This window comes from Salvia splendens, chromosome 9 (genome assembly GCF_004379255.2).
Source record: "Salvia splendens isolate huo1 chromosome 9, SspV2, whole genome shotgun sequence".
Taxonomy (NCBI): Eukaryota; Viridiplantae; Streptophyta; class Magnoliopsida; order Lamiales; family Lamiaceae; genus Salvia; species Salvia splendens.
This window is the reverse complement of record NC_056040.1, coordinates 2,037,262-2,059,819: the sequence shown is the minus strand read 5'-3', so window position 1 is coordinate 2,059,819 and position 22,558 is coordinate 2,037,262. Positions and strand designations below refer to the sequence as shown.

Below are 22,558 nucleotides of genomic sequence, written 5' to 3'. Positions count from 1 at the left end.
AGCGTATGAGAGATAATAAAGAAACAGATTAAATGTATTGATTTTTGACATAAACAAAAATGACTTTACTAAAATATGACTACAACATGCAGAGCATTATATTTGCAACAGTCGACGAATATAAATTATGCATGGCGGCACAATATCTTTCAAAAGTCTGTGTTTATAGTATATACCATCAATTGTATAATGTTGGAAATAGATGGAATTCTACACACTAAATAATGTCTACTAATAGCAGCTAAATAAGTCTTCTCTTACGTTTTGACTTTCAGAGCAGCCACTAGTCAACCATGAATAATAGACCAAAACTGTTTTTTTTTTTTGAAAATCTAGCTGAATATAGTAGATGGAAGTAAAAGCATGTAAAAGCGTTTGAAGAGATAACAATTACATCATTGTATATTTTAGAATGCTTTTGACAAATTTTGTTAATGAATCAAAATCCAGATCAGAAATTGCATCAAGCAAAGAACAAGAGATAACAATTACATCAAGGAATCCTAGAAAAGACTAGCACAAGCCCATTTCAAGCCTGCCTCTATAGGCCCATCTCAGGTCTTCAAATCCCGGTTCTCGATTCTCAGGTAGATTAATGCATAAAAGCCCAATCTGGTCCAGATACGGACTGGGCAAGGCTGGGACAGATCGCCCCACTTAAAAGAACCGTCATTATACATTACCATAGTCAGTGACGGAACCAGAAATTTTAAGAAGCCGCGGCTGAAATTTAGTGTGACAGTGCAGCCCTGATGACATCCCTTCTATTTTAGGAACTTATTTCTCTCTAATGAGATGAGACACATTTTTCACTAACACGCTTTTTCTATTTATTTCTCTTTTACTTTACTAATTTTGTATTAAAATTTGTATCATTTTAAAAATTTATATTTTTAAAAAACAGGAAGGGTAATAATATTTTTTATACAGATACATATACATAGAAATTGTGATATTGTAAAAGTATTGCAAAATGATATTAGTAAAATATAAGTAATTCATGTATAAACTTTTTATAAATTATAGATACAATGAACTAATAGTATTATATAAAATGGCTAATTATAAGATGGTAAATATAGAATACTCCTACTCAAATAAATCCCAAATACACCAAAAACTTTGTTAAGAATGAATAAAATAAAAAATAAAAAATTACTAGAAAAGTAGTAACTCTCTCCTCCGCCCCTTTCACCCTCCTCCTCTATCTCTCCCCGCTTGAGCTGGTTCCGTCAGTGACCACAGTTGTAATGAAACTACATTATTTCAACATTACTGAACCATAAAACAACAACATAATAAACAGAGAGAACCAAGGAACTTAAACCAGAATGGTTCTCATCTTAGATATAACTACTTTTACATGAAATCCGGCAAACTAAGAATTTTTACCTTTCTGAGTTATTTTTGATCCAACGGGTGGGGTAAATCAAGGTACCGTCCAATCTACATTCGTCGCATTAAAAGCTGGAACGCTTCATTAGCAGTTTCCAGTTCATACGTATACCCAAGACTGTTTGCACGATAGCGAAACTCCTCCATCTCCATTGGAGCAACTTGGATGCCAACTAGCACATTTGCACCAGATTCTCCCTGGAGGCACGTGCAACAAAATGGTAAATTATCCGAATACATATATATCGACAGCAAATATGCATGGACATTGTTGGGAATAATACAACCTGCTCACGATAATGGAACAAACTTATATTCCAACGTGGACTCAAAGCATCCAAAAATTTCATCAAGGCACCAGGCCTCTCTGGGAAAATGAAACGGCACAGCAGCTCATCTTTAGCATTTGATCTTCCACCCATCTGAAATTAATATATTTGAAATTAATCACAACATATTGACTTACTAATTGCAGGCATTCACGTGGCAAGTTTTTAACCAAGAGAAGCAGTTAAAATTGTACTCCCTCCGTCCCAAGCTACTCGCACTTATTTCCTTTTTGGGCATCCCAAGTTACTTGCACTCTTTCCATTTTTAGTAAAAATTTTCACCTACAGCCGTCATTTTTGACTTTCCTATACTCATTCCGTAATCTCCGTGCCGAAAAGGAAAGGAGCGAGTAGCCCGGGACGGAGGGAGTATTAATCTACCAACAACCACTTCTCTGCTAAGTGTCGACTCTTCACTACCAACTAAATAGTTTGGCACAAACAGGAACTATACTTTTAACCTTATATCTAGTTTACTTGTACATAGTACACATTTTGGTCAAGAGCATAGGACACAGTTCAGTTCATCTTCGGTGTGGATGTTAGAATTTTTCCAATATGGAACAACGAGGAAAGACAAACACTCCTCTACCGGCTGCAATGGTGCATTTATCCATGTTTCATATTTGAGCTGAAATAATTCTACAGAGACTAATTCTCTCATCCAAACTTCAGCTGAATTGCTAAATCACCCAGGAACTCCAAATTGAAGGGCTGGACGAAGTCAGGGAGTACAAGTATTTGAGGAAATAACAATATCATCTACAGCTGATTGATATAAAAATATTAAGCTTTCATCAAAATATCACTGCAATGCAGGGTTTGTGTGATGATAAATGAAACACATACCAAATGTCTCAAATGATCCTTGAACAAGTCATTCTCTGTAAGATTTATGGTTTGCAGTTTAGCAGATTCCATTCTCTGGACCATTGCTTGAAGTTCAAAGTCAGTATGAAGGCCAACACTGTTAACAGAAAATAATAGGTAAAATAAGTATCTTATGACTTCATGATTATAATACTTCAAAATATTAGGGTGAATAAACACAACTTAATGCTTGTCAAAATGAATATAAGAACATATTATAAAACATACTCTTACCTGTAGAGTACGAAAGCTTGTCCTTTATCTGAACTATATCTGTATTTAAATTCAGTAATATTCATAGGTCCAACCTGCAAGCAATGTACAAAGTATTTGAATCTGAATTGCATCCTTGACATAATAATAATGAAAAAAGTTGGATGAAATTAAAACTCACTAGCTCGCAGAATTCTTTTAAGCTCCCTGGCTCCTCTGTCATGCAAGTCGCAAGTACAGCTTCCCGTCGCCTACCTACATCTGCAAGTTCAGTTACCAATCTCAATCTATCAAAGTTGATGTTGGCTCCAGTGGTAATTGCTACTACATTTACATCCTTCAGTCCATAGTATTTGCAGTAAGCTTCGGCTCCAGCTAAGGCAAGAGCACCTGCAGGTTCTAAAATGCTCCTTTTCTCCTCAAACATGTCCTGTAGGAAAGTCCATATGTAAATTTAAGCAGTAGGTTCACAGACTTTGAGGCCACATCTCCAAGTACAGATAAACAACCAACCTAAGAAGTCATGAATCCCGATTAAAAGATTAAAAGTTTTAACTAACCTTTATTGATGCACAAATTGCATCACGGCCGACAAGAACGACACCGTCTATCAGTTCCCTGCATAATCGGAAAGTCTCTTCCCCAGCCACTTCTATTGCTACTCCCTCAGCAAAGCCTCCCACTTGGTCCAGCATTACACGCCGATCATGGTGAAGTGACAGTGCCATCACATTTGAATCAAATGGTTCCACTCCAATAATCTTAACTTCTGGACGAACCCTTTTCACATAGGTAGCAATGCCAGCTATGAGCCCCCCACCACCAACAGGCACAAAAATGGCTTCTATCGGGCCAGTTATCTGCTTCACAATCTCCATTCCAACAGTTCCCTGCCCTATGATTACATCAGGGTGATCAAAACCAGGTATAAATGAGAGGCCCTCCTCTTCCGCTCTCTTTTTGGCATAAGACTGAGCTTCACCATACGAGTCGCCTAGGAGAACAACAGTGGCCCCAAGTCTTTCAACTGATCTCCACTGCCAGTATCAAGAAAAAAGGACTTCAAAATGGTTATATTGCCTATTTTTGATACTTTAGCAAAATGCAGACATAAATAAACAATGAATAACCTTGATCTCTGGAGTAGTAACAGGCATCACAATCACAGCATTGCATCCCAATCTCTTGGCAGATAATGCTACACCTTGAGCATGATTTCCTGCTGAGGAACAAATCACCCCTCTTTCAAGCTGTTCTTTTGAAAGTTTAGCCATCATATTATAAGCTCCTCGAAGCTTGAATGAGAAAGCCTGCACGGCATATCATATGCAGGTGTAAATATTTCACTTCCAAAACACCAGTCACATAGAACTTCATCATGATCGAAGTCCTAAACCACCTAAAAACAACTTAAAATTGAAAAACATAAAAGCAATCAAACTTGCATTTGACTCTTTTTAGTTGCAAAATAATGTATCAAACGAATACCATAAAAATTATAAAATGATGATAAAAAAAATCATTAAAACAATTTCCTAGCCTTTCACATTCTCAAACCTTGGGAACAGAACAGTAATAGAAATTGTTTAAGGTACGAACCATATTTAAACACCAAAATTCGATCAATTCGAGATATAATCAAACAACATTATACAGAAACAACTTATAAGTAAAAAAATATAAAAGCAATCAAGCTTTCATTTAACTGCCGTTAGTTGCAAAATTTTGCATCAAACAAATTATAAAAATGATGCTACAAATATCTTCAAAAAAAATTAACAAGCCTTTTCACATTCTTCAATGGAACAGTATCAGAAATCGTTCAAGGTCCTAGCCATATTTAAACACCAAAATTCGATCAATTCGAGATATGATCAAACAACAGTATACAGAAACAACTTAAAAACAAAAATCTATAAAAGCAATCAAGCATGCATTTGACTGTTTGCATCAAACTAATACCAAAAAAATTATGATACAATAAAAAATTCCACATTCTCAAAACCTCGGGAACAGTAGTCGAAATCGCTCAAGGCCCTAGCCATATTTAAACACCAAAATTCGATCAATTCGCGTTAGAATCAAGCAACATTATACAGTAACACAAGCATGCAAAAATTTACACACGTACAGGAACGATGAATAATACATACAGGCTGCAGATCCTCTCTCTTTAGCCACACTTTCGCTCCCCACCTCTCCGACAGCTTCTCCGCCAGCTGCAGCGGCGATTCACACGCCACGTCATACACCTTCGACGCCAGAATGTTGGTCAGATAATCCATCGCACTCAGCGTAGCTTCCCTACCCGCTCCATTCCCCATATTCTCATTACGCAGCAGACGACCGCTCTCGCACTGGAGCGAAGCCGGAGAGACTCTCAGCAGCGGCTCCGATACCGGCGGAGGCGGAGCCCTAGGGGCAGAGGTGAGCGTCTCCGAGCCCTGCTTTGACAACGTGGCGCGTACCAGCGGCCTGCGGCGGGAGCAGGCGAGGCGGTTGGAGGATGCTCTGGCGTCGTGGTTTGGGGAGAAATTGGAGTGGTGGAGGGGCGATTGGGCGGCGGAGGAGCGCAGAGATTGCATTTTGTGGGGAAAGCGGTGGTGCTGCGCTCATGAAAGTGTGTGGGGCGTTGTTCATTTATAGAGGGGGTTTATTGTTGTTTTAGTATGTCCAATGCTAATGACGCAGGAACAGCTCGGATGTGAGTAATAGATTGGTGCGAAAATTAATTATTGAATAGTTTTCCATTTTCGGATTTGATGTTACCAACAACAGATGTGAGAAAATTAATTAGTGAATAGATTTTCCAATTCTATATTTTTTATAATAAAGAACATCACATTATAATTGATTTTATTAATATTTTAAAATATTTAAAGTATCAAATGGTTATTATCTATTCTTAAATTATAAAAATCATTCTATATGATCAAATTAAAAATGATTTATACAAAATTACAAGTGAATGTGAAAAAAATTACCACCTCCGTCCACAAAAAATAAACTAATTTTATCATTTTGGAATATCCACCAAAACTAGACCAATTCTAAATAGAGAAAGTTTTAAATAAATACTAACACTACTCTTTATCTAAATGTGGACCACACAATCCACTACTTCCACCACATTTTTCATCTATCTTTCTTACTTTAACAATTGTGCATTAAAATCCGTGTTATTTACAACTTTGTCTATTTTTTGTAGACGAAAGTAGTATTAAATATATAGTAAATAAATATTAGAAAATCAACAAAAAAATATTCATTTGAGAAAATAGAAATAAACCACAAATAAATTACGAGCATAACTTTAAAATCAATTTTACTAATATTGTACTCCATTATATATTTATAATCATATGTTAACATTATTTATACAAAATATTATAAATCTAAAAAATCATGAATGAATCCAAAATAGAAGGAACAGATTTCTAAATATTAGAATGCTCCAGGAGATATCGAACGAGGTACGGGATCAAGAGGGGCCCAAGCCCCTTGCCCCACCGTAGCTCTGCCCCTGTTAGCATGAGAATTGAGAAATGTAAAAATAAGTGGGTTGAAAAAAGTAGTAGAATGTGGATTCCATTTTTATATTACTCGATTTATTAGTGAAATGTGGGAAGTACTTACCATTTATAGTAAAAAGTGAACACTTAATAGAGGGCGGAGGGAGTAATATAAAATGAATATTCCATTCGTCCAATAATCAATCATTTTTATTTTGTATAGGCCACACAATTAATCTTCTTTTATTTTTAATACACTTCTCTATAATATTATTTTTAAATAATAATATCACAATTAATCTTACTTAAGGTTACAGATACTAGATGGGGGGAGTACAAACGTGAAATTGTTCACTAAAATTTTTAACTCACATTTTCAAAACTTCTATTTTTAGTAATGACTAAAGTCTCTTTTTGGTCCTTAACATTTAAGGACTTTTTGATTTTGGTCCATAACATTATCTTTTGAATTATTTGGTCCCTCACAAATAAAAATCGATCACATTTGGTCCGAAATGGATGGAACCGTTAAAATTTAACAGTCAACGGGTTTTAAATCAATTTTGACCGGATTAAGTTAATAATTATGTTTAATTAATATCTAATATCTAATTAACCAAAATCTAAAAAATTAGATATCGTCGTGGATTTCTTAGCTGAGGGAAAATTTGATGAATGCTTCGTTCTAGCATGGCGATTCCGTTCACAATTAACAAAATTATTAATACTGCAAGGGGATCCAGTACATTGAAGCCTTAGCGAAGGAATTAACCCTAAATCGGAGGAAATCGGGATTATTACTGAAGATGCTAGCGAGATAGGAGGACCAGGTTCGCCCTAATCCGGCGGCGCCGACGAGTCCTTCGAGCAAAATGTTACCGGCGGCGATGAACGCGATGAAATCCCCTAACTCGAGGCGGAGGAAGGAGGAGGATCCACCAGCGACAGGGATCTCGACGGCGAATTCGGTGTAGCACAAGACGGAGAGGAGAGCGGAGAGGCCGGAGACGGCGTAGGAGGCGATGATCGCGGGGCAGACGGTGTCGCGCGTCTCCAATTCGGTAATGCTGAAGATGCCAGAGCCGATGACGGAGCCAGATCAGGTCCTACCAGGTGAGGCACTTCTTCATCTCGTGCTCGGATTGCTTCTTAGCCTCGATGAGCTCGTCGGATTCGGAGGCGCGGCCGAGGAGACGGTCGCGGAGGCGGCGGTGCGGTGGCGGAGAGGGCGGAGAGGTAGGCGGAGGAGCTCTGGAAGGAAGGCTCCGGGAAGAAGTCGTGCTTGCTGAGTCGCGATTTTTCTCTGGCGATGAGGGGAGAGATGTGAGGTCGTCGAGATTTTGATTTTGGTTTGATTAGTGTATCGCATTTGTGGAGAGTGATTGAGATTTCTTACAACACAAGAGTAACTGGAGGAATTGGTGGATTTGGCAGATGAGTTGAGATACGGATTTACAGATTTGGATGAATCTTTTTTCTTTTTAAAAAAAAAAATAAAATTCTAATTAGATATTAGACATTAATTAAACATAATTATTAACTTAATCCGGTCAAAATTGATTTAAAACCCGTTGACTGTTAAATTTTAACGGTTACATCCATTTCGGACCAAATTTGATCGATTTTTATTTGCGAGGGACCAAATAATTCAAAAGATAATGTTATGGACCAAAATCAAAAAATCGCCAAATGTTAAGGACCAAAAAGGGATTTTAGTCTTTAGTAAATTTTCCTCCAAAACAAAATAATCTCATATTCTACAGATAATACTTCAATAACTTCTTTTTATATCTTTAATCTCATATTCTACTGACAATACTTCAGTAACTTCCTGTTAAATCTTTCTTACTCTCAATATTAATATTTATGTCACCCACCCATTGTCAAAATGATTGACGGTTCTAGAAGGAGGAACTATAGACGTGGAATTTATATTTCATTAATGTTTTACTGATAATATTTTAATAATTTTTTCTTTTTATATTTTCATATTTTATCAATTTCATAGTATAAATTTCCATGTCGCGTATTGTCAAAATTATTGATATTAGAAGGAGGAAATACAAACGTGAATATAACGTTTTTTGAAATTTTTTTGCACATTTAACTCAATAAATGACTGGAATATCTATCCCATGAAAGTTTTGAATATCTATTGGCCTACACATTTCTATAAATATAGATAGCTCCGGTCATCGTTCTGATGTTGATGTATTGAGGGTTTCATCATGTGGAGACTAAGTATTATGGTCAATCAATATTTCATAAAGTTCATAAATTAGGTAGGAGTATGTTTTTTCCAACTTTCTGATAATGTACATGTGTTGACTTTTAATCTTTTATCGACTCTTCATCCCTTAAAATATGGAGTAGATTTTAGAGATGACAGGAATTTTAATGCGAAATCAATAAACGAGGGAAAATAAAAGTGTAATTAAATTATATTAAGTGGAAAGTAATACACACATTATTAATGTAATGCATGATAAAAAAAAGTTTTCTAAATATAAAATAAACCAAAATGAAAGTGAAGTTACTATTTTATTAGAATGAAATGTGAAGTATTCTATAAGCGGGAGTATGATTCCAACTTTACATTAATTTATGTCTCCTACGATATCTCAATTGCATGTGTGTAACGATCAAACCCAAACCCTCAACCCAAATCAATCCTATTTTATTTATTTAGTTCTGAAAGACGACAAATTTCTTGAAAAACTCCCACTAATTGAATCATTTATTTTGGGCATAAGATTTAAGAAAGTAGACTAGTACTTAATAAAGTAAATGGGAAAATAATAGTGAAAAGATGATAAAAAAAATAAAATAAAATAGTAGATGATTGAAGAAATAGTAGAGTATGAAAGATAATAAAGTAACAAAGAATAAATATTTTGGTTCTTGACATAAACGAAAATAACTTAACTATAATGGTACAATAGAAACAAACACTCAACTACAATACAATGAAACATGGTGACTTACTTTTGCAACAATTAGTTAAAACACAGCGATTTATTAGTTAAAACAATGATCATTAATCATAACAACCATCATTTTCTCATGAAAATAATCACTTTTAAGGAAGCTAGACATGTTTTTATCTCAAATTATTCCCCCAAATCGGATCCAAGTTGTATCAATAAAATTAGGAGGTCAACGACGAATATAAATTACGCATGGCGGCGCAAAAACATTTCAAAAGCCTGAGTTTATAGCATCAATTGTATAATGTTGGAAATAGATGGAATTCTACACACTAAATAATGTCTACTAATAGCAGCTAAATAAGTCTTCTACGTTTTGACTTTCAGAGCAGCCACTAGTCAACCATGAATAATAGGCCAAAACTGTTTTTTTTTTTTTTTTGAAAATCTAGCTGAATATAGTAGATGGAAGTAAAAGCATGTAAATGAGTTATAATGAAGATTGGGAAGGCTGTGAAATGGAAAATAACCAGTTACCAAACTCAACGTCGACAAGTTGTAGAGAAACTCTGTGTCATTCATTTGACAGCAACTCGAGCAGAGAGGTAGTTTGAGCGTGGGGCGTTTGAATTGGACACTTTGGCATTTGATAGTTTGAGGACCTGAACTGCCTCTTCGACCTTGGAGGATAGTGACTCCGGTGAATCCAACAGCACCAGTAGTTCGCTGTTGTCCATCTCCAGAAGCATGCCTGTTATCTTTGCTGCTAGTTCAGGCTGCATTTCCGACATCATGTAAAAAAATCGTCACTTATGTGAAGGTCAAACTAGTCGTGGATTTTATATTGGGAAAGATTAAATTTAATGACCTGGTGATGAGCAACTAGAGGATAAAGGCGCTCCCCGAGAATATGTTTCTGTTGCTCTGGAGGAGCTGCAGCGAGCAGGCTGCTTAACATTTCGGATCCATTGCCACCAACCCCAGAAGACATCAATATCGGCTGAACCAGGAACACCGTCCAAGATTAGGGATGCATGTAATTTTAATGTGGTGCTAGATGAATTAAATCGGCATAATACTGAAATGTAGTGTTTCGCATGCTTGCTTAATCCAGCTACTAAATACACGTACCTGCTGATTGTTGGAATCTTTAGATGAAGCCAAGGGATGTATTGGCCGTTGCAAATGTGATGGATATGCCAGACCAGCAGGATGTGGTAGAATATTCCCGTTCATCCTTCCTCTTTGTCTTTGCCTAGAACTGTTCGGGGGCTGTAAATATGAAGAAAGAAACAAAGAAAGACAATGATAAGCTGAGTTATAATTATAAAAAAGTTAATTACTAGAAATTAGTGCTGAAACTGAAGCCTAATAAACTGACCAAGGGGATGGGTGATGGATGAAAAACGGGTCTAGAAGGATTTGGAATGCCATTAGCCCTCCATCCTGGCCTGATTCCTGGCTGCTGATATAACAGACTAGGCTGTGCAGGTATCTGTGGAACAACTCCGGGGGGATAATAAAAATGAGAGTATCCACCCTGCATAACAGGTGACGGTGGTCCTGATAATCCTGCCAGACGTTGAGCATGTATAACCTGCAACTGAACTTGTCTTTCCTCTTTTCTCTGAGCAATTGCCGCATATAATGGCTTCCTTCGCAAAATCAATCCTGTAACACATGTCACAATATAAGTGTGCTATTGCAATAATGAAATGGGAATCTATGTGTGTGTATGGCCTAGTGGTTGAGTGGTTAATGCCTGAGGCCAATGGGTTCATGGTGGAGCACCTTGGTGCGGTCTTTAAAGTTGTAATTAAAGAAACAAGAAAGGAATCTGTAATGAAGCTAAATACTTAAGTATAAACTAATACTGTTGAATAAGAAATCTGGTGATGGTGATAAAGTGGAATCAAAGTGCAGCAAGTGCTATCCAACATATGCTAATTCATGTAGGAAAATTACATTTATGCATAGTTTGAGGCATTGTAAACAAAATTAACACTAAAGACCATGTTTAATTCATTCACATCATTTCCATGAATGGAATTGAACGTGAGACGATAAACTGGATAGATATGCAGCCACGCAAGCCGTTCAAACCATCCTCCACACAACAAGGAAAGCAGACTTCTCATTCCATGACCGGCCAATCATTGTGTATTTTAGAATGCTTCTGACAAATTTTGTCAATGACTCAAAATCCAGATCAGAAATTACTTCAAGCAAAGAACAAGAGATAACAAGTGCAAGTATGGTTGTGCCTCATCACTCATGAACCCATTACCTTTAAAAGAAATTCAAATGTTGTGTTGTTATATATTAGAAGGTAAAAGCTCACCATGGAATGTATATACAGCTTTATTTGCCTCCTCCGGTGTTGAGAAGCAGACAAATCCAAACCCTTTGCTTATTCCTTTATCATCTCTCATTATTGTTGCAGAGGTAATCGTGCCACATTGACTAAAATGCAGTCTTAGCTCATCATCAGAGATTTCATCATCAATATTCTTCACATACACATTTGATGCCTGCAATCAATAGAGTACAGGAAAATATAATCATAAAAAATTTAATAAGTAACCATTTTACCAAGAAAACAACTCCTTTCGAACCTGGTATTTCAAGATCTGTTCCTTCCTTTTCTCCTCAAACTCTAGGCGTAACATTTCCTGGCGTTCTGATTTTTTTTGTGCTCGGGCGACATATAAGACCTTTGAGGCTGTTGAATGAGTGGATTTTATGAGAAAGTTTCAATAGAAATGTTACTTGGCATAATATTAGTATAAAATTTGATAAGACTTCATAACCATACCAAGTTGTGATCCATTCAAAGCTTCTACTGCAGATTTGGCATCTTCTGCTTTATCGAAATTAACAAACCCAAAACCTCTTGATGCACCATTCTCATCTTTTGAGATGACTAAGCTCACAATTTTTCCATATTGAGAGAACTTTTCCTTGAACACTTCCTCAGATATACCTGTATCTAGATTCTTCACATACAGGTTTGTGTACTTCACCTCGTGAGAAGCAACAGCTCGGTCACTTTTTTTGATAAATTTACTAACGTACCTATGGAAAAAGCCTTTTTAGTGAAAAGTGTTATAAAAAGGGAGAAGATGAAATGTCTCTCGCCTAAAACTCAAGCAAAAATGCATGAGGAGAAAAAAGGGAGAAGCGAGAATGTGACATACATCTGTTTTCCTCCATCATCTGCGCCGTTGAGCTTCTCAATGGCCGCTTTTGCAGAGGCTTCAGACTCAAACTGGACAAAGCCATATCCTCTGCTCTTCCCATCATCCGAAGTGACTACTTTACAAGATATAATATCACCAAACTTCCGAAACATTTCTTGAAGCTTAACGCTATCTATTGAGTCGCTCAAATTCTACAATGAAAACACATATATAAACTATTATATTCATCAAACTGGATCATGAACCAGCGTTAAGGATATCTCATGAACCAATAATGTTAAATCAAATAGAAAACCAGACCTACCTTGACAAAGACATTTCCAACTCCACTTTTTCGTTCATCCGAGTCACGGTGTGACCACATAACCCTAATCGCTTTTCCATTCAGCGTGAGATGATTTTTCAATTCAATAGCCTGAAGAGCTACAGAAACAAGCAGGAGGTAAAGAAGAGTGCAAGGAGCAAGTAAGTGTAACAAATTAGTAATAACAGAATCATGCGTCGATGGCACAACAAATATTAAGGAATATGCTGACCAAGAATCAGAGTTCCACATTTAACGACAAAACCATAGCAGTTTAAAGTATGCCTTTGATGCTTGTCATACAAATTATTAAATTGTACTCTCTCCGTCCCATAATAGATGTCACAAAAGATGTCACATTTCTTCTTTTGGAAAAAGTACTCTCTCACATCAATTATAAAATTATATTTTCTCTCACCACTTAACACACAAAATAAAATTTTCTAAAATCTCGTGTCATCTCCCAAGTGGGACATCTACTATGGGACAGAGGGAGTAACATACACACGGATATAGACTGCAATGAGACTAGTCTCAATGAGTTTTGGCTCCAATGGTGAGAGAATCACACCCATTCAGTTCCTATTGATTCAGGTTCGAGGAAAAATTTCACATCCATGCTAAAATCAAAATGCTGTGTAAAACTTATAATTACAGTATATTGTACTAACAGTAATTCTTGCAGTCAGGTGCTTTTAGCTGAGTAGAAAGTATCAGAATCAGCTATCCCGAAATAATTTGATGATATGCACGAAATTCATCAAAAAAAAAAGTACTGAATTATTGTGCCTCCATCCACATGTTTGAAACTGACATGGCAATGTACCTTATTGTGCTGTCCTCTTTAATTATCATAAAAACATTGGATTAGCGATACAGAATTGTCAAATACTGCATTAATCTTTGTTTCGTACAGAAATCAATTCGATCTGACCTCTATAATCATGAAAACGTACCAAAATAACCACCAGTCAAACGCAACCACAAACATCAATTACAGTATTCATTAAAACAGCTTCAATCACAAATCAAAGCAGTCAAAATTCACCATTCACCCCGATCCGCTTCCAGACACCACACAACCCCTCATTTTACACACACACATAAAAGGTAAATGAAGAAATCAATAAATTAAATAAAAAAGTACCGTCGTGAGGCGAATCGAAGTTGACGTAGCCGTAACCGAGCGAGCGGCCGGTGGCTGAATCAAGGCAGACGCGTACCGACGACAGCGAATTGAACTCCTTGAAAGCCTCGAGCAGAACGGCATCGCTCACGTCGGGATGCAGGTCTCCGACGTACAGAGACGCCGGAATCGGAACCGCGGATTCCGTCGCCATTATTGATGCTTCGATCGATCTGCTCCTCCGTTTCTCGATCAAAAAATTGGAGGCGTTACGCAGGGAATTGAGCGGGTAATTACGATGGAAATCTGAGAGGATTTGGGAAGCGAATAACGCAAGAGAATTTTGTTTTTCCTAAAATGAAAATAGGAGAAGAGAGAGTGAGGAAGAGAGAGAGAGTGTGTGTGTTTTTCTTGTTAGGGTATTTGCATGGACGGGGGAGTTTTGTGCGTAAACAGTGCGTGTACGGATCCGAAGGAGCGCGGTCAATGGTCTCTCGGTGAATCACGACAATATTATTTTTAGAAATAAATTTGCTAATGGTTATTTGTCATAAATGTGTAAATATATTAATTTTTTATATTTCCTAGTTTTATACCTGAATTTTTATTTTCAAATCAAAATACATAAATTTTAAGATTTTTATGACAAAATTAATGTTTTGTGAACGGATTACAAACGATATATTAATGTTTATTTACTTGTAAATACACAAAGTTTGGATATATATTTTTTAAAATTTTCTGATTTTCTCCCGATGAATAATTTCAATCAAAATGAAGTTGATTTATCAATTATTCTAATTTAACTCTTGTCTAAATTTAGCTTTTTTTACTATATAACAACTCTTTTGTAAATTACATTTTTATGTGTAATGTTTCGACTTTCAAGTGAATGAACAATTTTAAGAGGTATTTGCAATTTTTGTCTTTCAAATTGCATTTAATTTGGTGTCTATACACTTCATTATAGGATAATCGTGATTTGTGGATGCTAATGATTTAAATAAAATCACATTAATTTTCTCACAAAATTAGAACATAACTCAAACTAAAAATTCTTCAGCATCCTAGCGATTGAGACACATTTATTACATTGTGTGGTGTGATTCCACCTATAATAATTCTTTAATTGATATTACACATATACTATATCTAGCTTTTTTTAGAAAAAGTGTCTAGAATGGAAACAATATGATCCTCTCTTTACTCCAACTAAAATTTTGGTACAATTTCAAAATTAAATATTCAAAATTTATTATTTGGACTGATTTTATTTTGGATGAAATATCAAAAGATACTAGGCAGTTTTTAATCTTGGTACAATTTGGAATTTAAATTTTCAAATGTTATTATTTGGATCTCATTTTATTTTAGATGAGGAAATACAAAAAGATACTTGCCGTTTTTCATTATGGTACCTACAATAATTTGTTAAAGAGGAAAAGTTCAATTAATGTACAAATTTCTCTCTCCTGAAAGTACACAAAATAAATAAATAAATAAAACAATAAAGTATTCCATGGAACAGAGGATAGAATAAATAATTTGAAATACATAAAAGTATGATAAAGAATAAATTAAGAGATACATATACTTACTTCATAAAGTATGTTGATTTTGCAGTGAAAAAAATAATTTAATGGGATACTTTAAAAAGGAATACTATGTTGAGATGAAAGTAAGTAGTAGTATTTTTTTTAGTCAAATTGAATGACATATTGCATTCATTTAATTTTTAAATAAAATCATTTCTTTTTATAATGATAATATTTATGAGTGTCCTTATTATAGTGACGGCAATTATATGTTTAACAAAATTGCTAGAAATACATTTTATTTAGGTTATTTACATATAAATATATAAACATTTAATATATTTTTTAATTTTTCTCTATATTTTTATTTTTGAATCTAAATATATAAATTTTGAATATTTTTTATTTTTCTGCAAAATTAATTTTCTTTGAATTGAAGCTAGCGTGTTCGTCTATATTATCATAGTGGCAAAAAATAATGAGTACTAAAACTACATCGTTTAAATACACAAAATTTTGAGATTTTCTAGATTTTTCCAAACTTATGAGATTTTCTAATTTATTTTAAGCGATAGATTTTTTCTAAAATATTTTAATTCACAACACTTTGTTTTAAGTTTAGACATGAGTATTAATTTATAGTATTTTTTATTTTTTTTTAAATTAAATAATACTAATTCTCCAAGAAATTAAAATCACATAATTTAAATAAAGAAAATTAAATAATACTCCATTCATCACACTCAAGTGCTTGGTTTCTTTTGGGCATAATGGACTATAGAAAAATGATACTCCATATAAGAAAAAGTGGATAATAAAGTATTAGAGATAATAATGTAAGAAAAATTAATTTTGTTGTTATTTGCTAAAAATAAAAACCAACCACTTATAGCAAAATAACCAAAAAAAACAATTAATCAATCACTTGTAATGTGGGATGGAACGGAGGGAGTAATAAAATTTGTTTGCAAATTCTTTCATAATCATATTAAATCATAAAAACTTAATATTAGTAAATAAAAATGAAAACAACCTAAAATTACAATTCAGAAAATGGAAAAATTAGAACAATTCACAAAATAATTTTATTTTTATTGAAATTGTTCATAGGAGGGAAAATTGGACAATCTCAAACCATATTTAAATCAGAAAAAGAAAGTTATGGAAAAAAATTAGAAAATATCAAAAGTTAGTGTGTTCACGTGCTAATAACATGTCATTGAATTGCCATTTTTCTCCACATAGATGGTATGTCTAGTGTCCTACACATTAGTTTTAATTTGACCGGAATTGTTTTGTCAGAGAAAAGATTAAAACAAACTCAAAATTCATGTATTTACATTAAAATATAGAGAAACAAACCATAAAATATTAAAAATTATTGTATTTACACTCAAATAACCATTTACTCTATGAGTGGTAATCAAAAGTGATAACTTATTGTGGTTAACATGACTATTATTTTTAGATGGAGGTATATTATCCGCTCTTTGTATTATTACTACTAAAGACAATCAATGCATCCTATATTGTACAGAAATAACATCTCTAGTCCTATACTCCCAAATTTCAAATTTAATCATATATAAAAAATGTTAGAGAACTTCCTCACTTCCATCATCCCTTCCAAGTGCTCAAGTTAACATGATTTATGATTTTTTGTAATACTTTTTTCATATGATCTTGAAGATGACATGAAAGTGTTGCCAAATTGCAACAAATATAAATTGATGAAATCAGAAATGGATGAAAAAATAGGCATGAGTGGAAATAATCTACAGAGAGAGAATCCCTAACAGCAACAAATGCAGCACCAGAACCAGAACACAATAATACCTATGCATAGCCTTGAAGATTTCACCAGTGGAAGAGCTGCTGCTCACACTCAGCTGTCCGGCGCTGACGTATTCGTCTTTGCCCGAAGTTATGGAGACATTAACGGACAATGCACCTGAACGAAAAATTCAGAAGTTGTGCAGCACATTTAGATATCATGATATGTCTGATATGGTAAGGATGCTTAATGGTCTACAAATTTCAGTCGACTTACAGTCATAGTCTGCCCATCCTATTCTTTGGTGAACCAAATCGTAAACGAAAATTTTGTCCTTGAGTACAAGATCTGGAAATAAGACAACATCACAAATGGTTCAGAGTATAAACAAAAAAACGGAGCCAGTACAGTTCAAATCTAAGTAAGTGCGCAAAAACACTTCTAGCTATGCTGTTTCTATCGAGTGGTAAGTTTGTCACTTGAGCATCAAAGAACGACTATATCACAAGGCGACCTGGAGTATCGTAGCATTAGGCCAATAACTTCGATGCATTGGGAATTAATACATACAATAAAAGTTATGAGACTTGTTCAAATTAATTATGTCATGTGTCTTTGAAATTGGATGGCACAGTGAAGTTGCTGAAGCTTGGAGAATAATAACAGGCTTCAAGGATAATACATGACGATAAAATATTTTGAATAAGTAATTGTATTATGAATAGCTTAAAGACAGGCAACCACCTCCCAGAATTGTTGTGCCTTGATTTGGAACTTTAAGAAAGCCCATACACCACATTGTAGCACCATCCTGAAACAAACGGTAACAATTAAAAGTTTAGGCTGGGTTAGATACTATATGATGATCACTGTTGAAGCCAGGATGCCGAGGAAATAATCCAGTATAAAAGGATATAAGTGGAAGACTCACAGCAAATCCCATATGTACAAGGTAGTCGATTGGTCTTAAAACCATGGATGCACCTCCAGCAAAATTGAAAGAAACTCCGGGGAAGACCTCTGCTAAGCTGTTTATAGAACAGAAACCAGCAGCACTCTTATTAAGGTGCTCGTGTAGTAGCTTATGGTTAATCTACACTGCTGAAATGGTCTGAACTGCATATTTAAATAATAAAGAATACACAAACCCTGTAGAAAGAAGATAGCATTGATTTCCTTTAGATGTAATTGGTCTCACGGATGGAGAAATAGAACCAGTTATCTGCAAGCATAGAAAAAGTGTCAGGATTCTGAGTTCACTCTCTATAGTTTTTAGCTTCATGAGACCTCATTAAGAGAGGCTGGAATTAATCAGTCTCATGGTCTGAATATATAATTAGACCACCTTAATATCTGTAATGTGGCCTTTTGTAATGTCAAAAACCTATGACATTAACTGTTTTCCGTGCAGGTCGTAGCATCAATTGGTTCATGATAGGAAAGAAAGGCATGCATGAAGTGGATCAGGATTCTTACAGCAGCAACAAGAGGATCATAAGCTCCTTCCACAAGGTAAGCCAACGTAGTTCCAGAATCAATTATAGTTCCTCGGTTGCCTGACGTAGTAAACAATCCTTGATCAATAGGCAACAGTTGTCCATTGACAGCAATGCTCTGCAGATGTAAATTATAATGAGGCCTGAAAAAAATTAAAGATACAAATCAAACATCAAATTGGTATATGTCTCCAAAGTCTTTCATTCTCAATGCAGTGAAAACAAACAAGAAGCAGCATTGTCTCATTATTTTATGTAAGAGAACCCGGGGGGGAGGGGGTCCATCCATAACAATGAGAACTATACCAATGCATTTAGGTCGGAGGCATGAATAACAGACACTAACAAAAAAAAAGCTGTTATTTCAATTTAACGTGCATCATTATGCAAAAATTATTTAGATTATCTATTGAAATCAGAACATCGCCTAGTAGTGAAGAGAATGTATTTGAGTGGGAACTATACCAATTAAATTATGTAATTGTACTGCAAATGTCTGCTGGGGATAGCCTGTATTCTTAAGGATTTCATTCCAACTAGAAGGAATATCAAAATCGGATAAAAGGAAAAAGCCAAAGAACCAATCCTTGACAATTATTTAACTGTTAATTTATACTACTATCCACCCATGCCTCGTGCATCAGGTAAAATTATGATTAAAAAAAGTTCTCATTTGCAAGGGTTATCATAATAAAGATGCGCATATTGCATGGATGAAATGTCAATTTCTGGATTTACTAAATGCACCTTAAGGGCCATACAGCCTCACAATTGTCAAGAAAAAACAACATTAAGAATATTTAAGTGGGCATATTGCAAATAGACGTACTGCGATGGAACAAGGGGTGTATAAACGATTCTTGGATCCATTATCTCACCAAGAACTAGTATACCTCCACCACTACCCTCCCCTTTCAAGCAATGGGAAAATACTTTAGGAGTGATCCTACTTGATGATAGTTGTGATATTACTGAAAGACCATTCTGGCCAAAGCCAAATATTCCATCAACTGCTCTATCTGAATCAGTCAGGTCTCCAAACAGTGAAGTGCTACACCTGTTTCCACAAAAAAATTGAAATTCTATAGGGTTAAGCTAGATGAAACTAAATGATATCAGAAACTAAATGCATGTTGTACAAATATATTTCTTCATTTTAACCCAAAAAATCAAAATTACTCTGATACATAGAGCTGTTCTTGCAAGGGCAGCAGTTTTAAATTGCTCCTACTCAAATCATATTAGCTGTGTCGAGGCACAATATGAATAGAACACAAAGCATCTGATCATGATAATACCAGGATAAAAATATAAACAATAGGACCCATATAACGGCTTACCCGAAAACAATAGGGGCAGAAGAATTGACTATCAAAGAGGCATCCATAACTGTATCAAAATAAAGCATATCAGACACATATAGACCAGAAGTGCCACTTCCATCGCCATATTTGAATGAGTAAGCACACTGATTGCTCCCACTATTGCATTCAGCGGATGCAGTTTGAACAATGGAAGCACATATGCTATCCGAGCAGGACATTGGTGAAAAGGTCGAGGACGAGGCTCCATTGAAGAAGTTGAGAGGAATCTGAAAGCACAATACACAGAAAGTCAATTTGAAACTCAAATAAATTGCCACAACACTAATGAATGAGCAAGTAACAAGATAAAGAGTAGGAGTCATACTCCCAATCCACTATTCTGGGGGCAATCATTACAGGAACTGCAAGTAACCCACAAGATGTCACTTCCAGTATCAATCTGCACATTGAACTCTTGAGGTGGAGATCCCAACCTAACTTTCGTATAATAAAGTCTGCAAAATTAAGCAGTAGCGCAGTACGGTTAATCATGATAAAATACTAATAACAACAACTACTTCATCAACTAGTAAACAAAGTAAATCATAAAAGGCGAACTCAATACAATGTGAAAACGTGAGGTATCTGAATTACACGTTCACACCCGAATCATTCACCAAACAAAATCCAAACGGTCAACGTTTCAATTCTAAATAATCAGGTCTCAAAATTCCAAATCAAACCGTTGATTAGATGAACTGTAGAAAAGCGTAGTAAATTCAAGCAGCTGATTTCCAAAACAATAGCACATAAATTTGCTGAACTCACTCACCAGCCATTATCTAGAGCACCAAACATAAATAATTATACAATAAACGCAACGGAAATTCTACTAACGAACTCATCACAATATAACAACACAGTGTTCACAGAGATGCTACTAAGTAATTACCCGACGGCGTAGGGATCGGAGGTACCGTCGACCGTGAAATCGACGATGCCGCTGGAGTAGCTCTGCAGCATGCGTCCGCGCCTTGCACGGTCCCGAGCTTTACTCACCTCTAGGTCCTCCTTCACCGGAAAAGCTCTCTCCAGCGACAGAACTCTCCGAAATCCTACGGCGTCAGTCGACGCTGAGGCGGCGGCCGCCAACGCAACCGCCGCCGCCGCCACCACATAGAAAACCCGTCCAGCCATCTCCGGCGCTACAAAACAGCTCTGAGCTGTCGATTCTACGCCTACACTGTTCGAGCTTAACAACTGTGCTGCCCGATTAATTATTTTCTATATAATTGAATATGAATCGAGTGCGCAATCAAATTTTAGGCAGTTTCTCATCAAAACGGCAGTCTATTATCGAGAAAACGAGATCACAGTGATAGAACTGTACAAGTAGATGAAGATGATATAATCATATGTAGCAACATTCAACACAGTTGTTGAATTCAGAGGTGTGTGTTAGTGTGTGTGAGAGAGAGGAGAGAGAGGGATTATGAGATGGTTCATATGATTATGAATTTGTGTGAGTAAAGTCGGATATGTTCCAAATGCGTAAATAAGAGTGGCTTAATCTTTAAGGGTAAAATGGGTATATTATTAATATGGTGTATCTATTGTATATCTAAATTAGGGGTGCAACGACCAAATGAGAATAAAATAAAGCGGACTGATGTCTGCTCTTTTATAAATGTTGAGTATGTTAATTAATTTAATGACAAGCTTTTTAGTTAAGAAAACATCTCATCATTCTAGTCAAATCTAAATTAGAAAATGAAAATGTAGTACATTTATCGGTGTGAAAGGAGTTAAATACAGTTCTGATGTAAAAATAATGATTTTGGTTAGAATTATGGTTTAATACAACTTTAAAAATAAATCAAAAAGATATTAATATTAGTATTATTCTCAATTATCTTACTATAAAAAAAATTGTCACTTATATACTAATAATATTACTTAGATGTTTTTCAACTAAACAATAAAATTTTTTTTACATAGTAACTAATATACCAAAAGGATAGTGATGTGAGATAATTAAGAATAAATTTTGTCTAATTTTTTAAATTGTGGGACCGATCAAATTTCATACACTAATTTTTTTGACACAACATTTATATAAAATACACCTCTGTTTCGAAGTAGCAGAGACATTAGACACGAGATTTAAAAAAATTGATGTGTTAAAAATTAAAATAAAGAGAATAAAATAAGGGATGGAAAGAAGTATTCCCTCCGTCCCATTAAAGATGACCCACTTTATTTTTTGGTTTGTTCCAGCCAAGATGACCTATTACTAAAAATGAACACTCCTTTATCTCTACTTTATTCGCTATCTCTTACTTTACTTTTTCCATTAGCATACAAAATAAAACTGCATAAAAACTCGTGGCGCCTAAGGAAATGATCATCTTCCTTGGGACAGAGGGAGTATGAGAGAGAAAGAGAGGGTAAAATATTAGAGAGGAGTTTTTGTTAAATAAGAAAATTACTTACGACCTAGCGACGGTATTATATAGCCAACTTTTAGCCAATTTCATTTTTCAAAAGCTATCTTGCAATGTCGGTAAATCACA

General features: G+C 35.2%; 3 protein-coding genes across 5 annotated transcripts; all 3 read right to left on the bottom strand.

Annotated features, from left to right (window-relative positions):
- Nucleotides 1-1,077: 1,077 nt before the first annotated feature.
- On the bottom strand, nt 1,078-5,404 carry LOC121747668 (threonine dehydratase 1 biosynthetic, chloroplastic-like). Of its 2 annotated transcripts, XR_006039251.1 has the most exons (9): nt 4,961-5,404; nt 3,938-4,117; nt 3,368-3,844; nt 2,989-3,237; nt 2,829-2,902; nt 2,574-2,691; nt 1,683-1,817; nt 1,393-1,593; nt 1,078-1,275 (listed from the first exon to the last, which is right to left on the bottom strand). XR_006039251.1 is itself a non-coding variant. In XM_042141749.1 (8 exons), the coding sequence occupies exons 1-8, from the start codon at nt 5,390-5,392 to the stop codon at nt 1,447-1,449; spliced, it is 1,812 nt and encodes a 603-aa protein (XP_041997683.1). In that variant the 5' UTR covers nt 5,393-5,404; the 3' UTR covers nt 1,078-1,446. The 2 variants fall into 2 exon arrangements, 1 of the variants encoding a protein (XP_041997683.1); XM_042141749.1 differs by having other exon boundaries at nt 1,078-1,593.
- A 4,111-nt stretch (nt 5,405-9,515) lies between these two features.
- Nucleotides 9,516-14,307, bottom strand: LOC121747667 (polyadenylate-binding protein 7-like). Of its 2 annotated transcripts, none has more exons than XM_042141747.1 (10): nt 13,898-14,307; nt 12,751-12,869; nt 12,444-12,637; nt 12,062-12,321; nt 11,862-11,968; nt 11,588-11,777; nt 10,628-10,917; nt 10,378-10,518; nt 10,115-10,246; nt 9,516-10,022 (listed from the first exon to the last, which is right to left on the bottom strand). In XM_042141747.1, exons 1-10 carry the CDS (start codon nt 14,088-14,090, stop codon nt 9,825-9,827), a joined length of 1,824 nt encoding a protein of 607 aa, XP_041997681.1. In that variant the 5' UTR covers nt 14,091-14,307; the 3' UTR covers nt 9,516-9,824. The 2 variants fall into 2 exon arrangements, with proteins under 2 accessions (XP_041997681.1, XP_041997682.1); XM_042141748.1 differs by lacking the exon at nt 13,898-14,307 and adding an exon at nt 13,322-13,399.
- A 2,671-nt stretch (nt 14,308-16,978) lies between these two features.
- Nucleotides 16,979-21,527, bottom strand: LOC121749768 (aspartic proteinase 36-like). The gene is made up of 10 exons (XM_042144397.1): nt 20,938-21,527; nt 20,371-20,500; nt 20,022-20,272; nt 19,511-19,738; nt 18,662-18,824; nt 18,334-18,407; nt 18,117-18,213; nt 17,930-17,996; nt 17,462-17,533; nt 16,979-17,362 (listed from the first exon to the last, which is right to left on the bottom strand). The coding sequence occupies exons 1-10, from the start codon at nt 21,180-21,182 to the stop codon at nt 17,187-17,189; spliced, it is 1,503 nt and encodes a 500-aa protein (XP_042000331.1). The 5' UTR covers nt 21,183-21,527; the 3' UTR covers nt 16,979-17,186.
- Between the last annotated feature and the right edge of the window lie 1,031 nt (nt 21,528-22,558).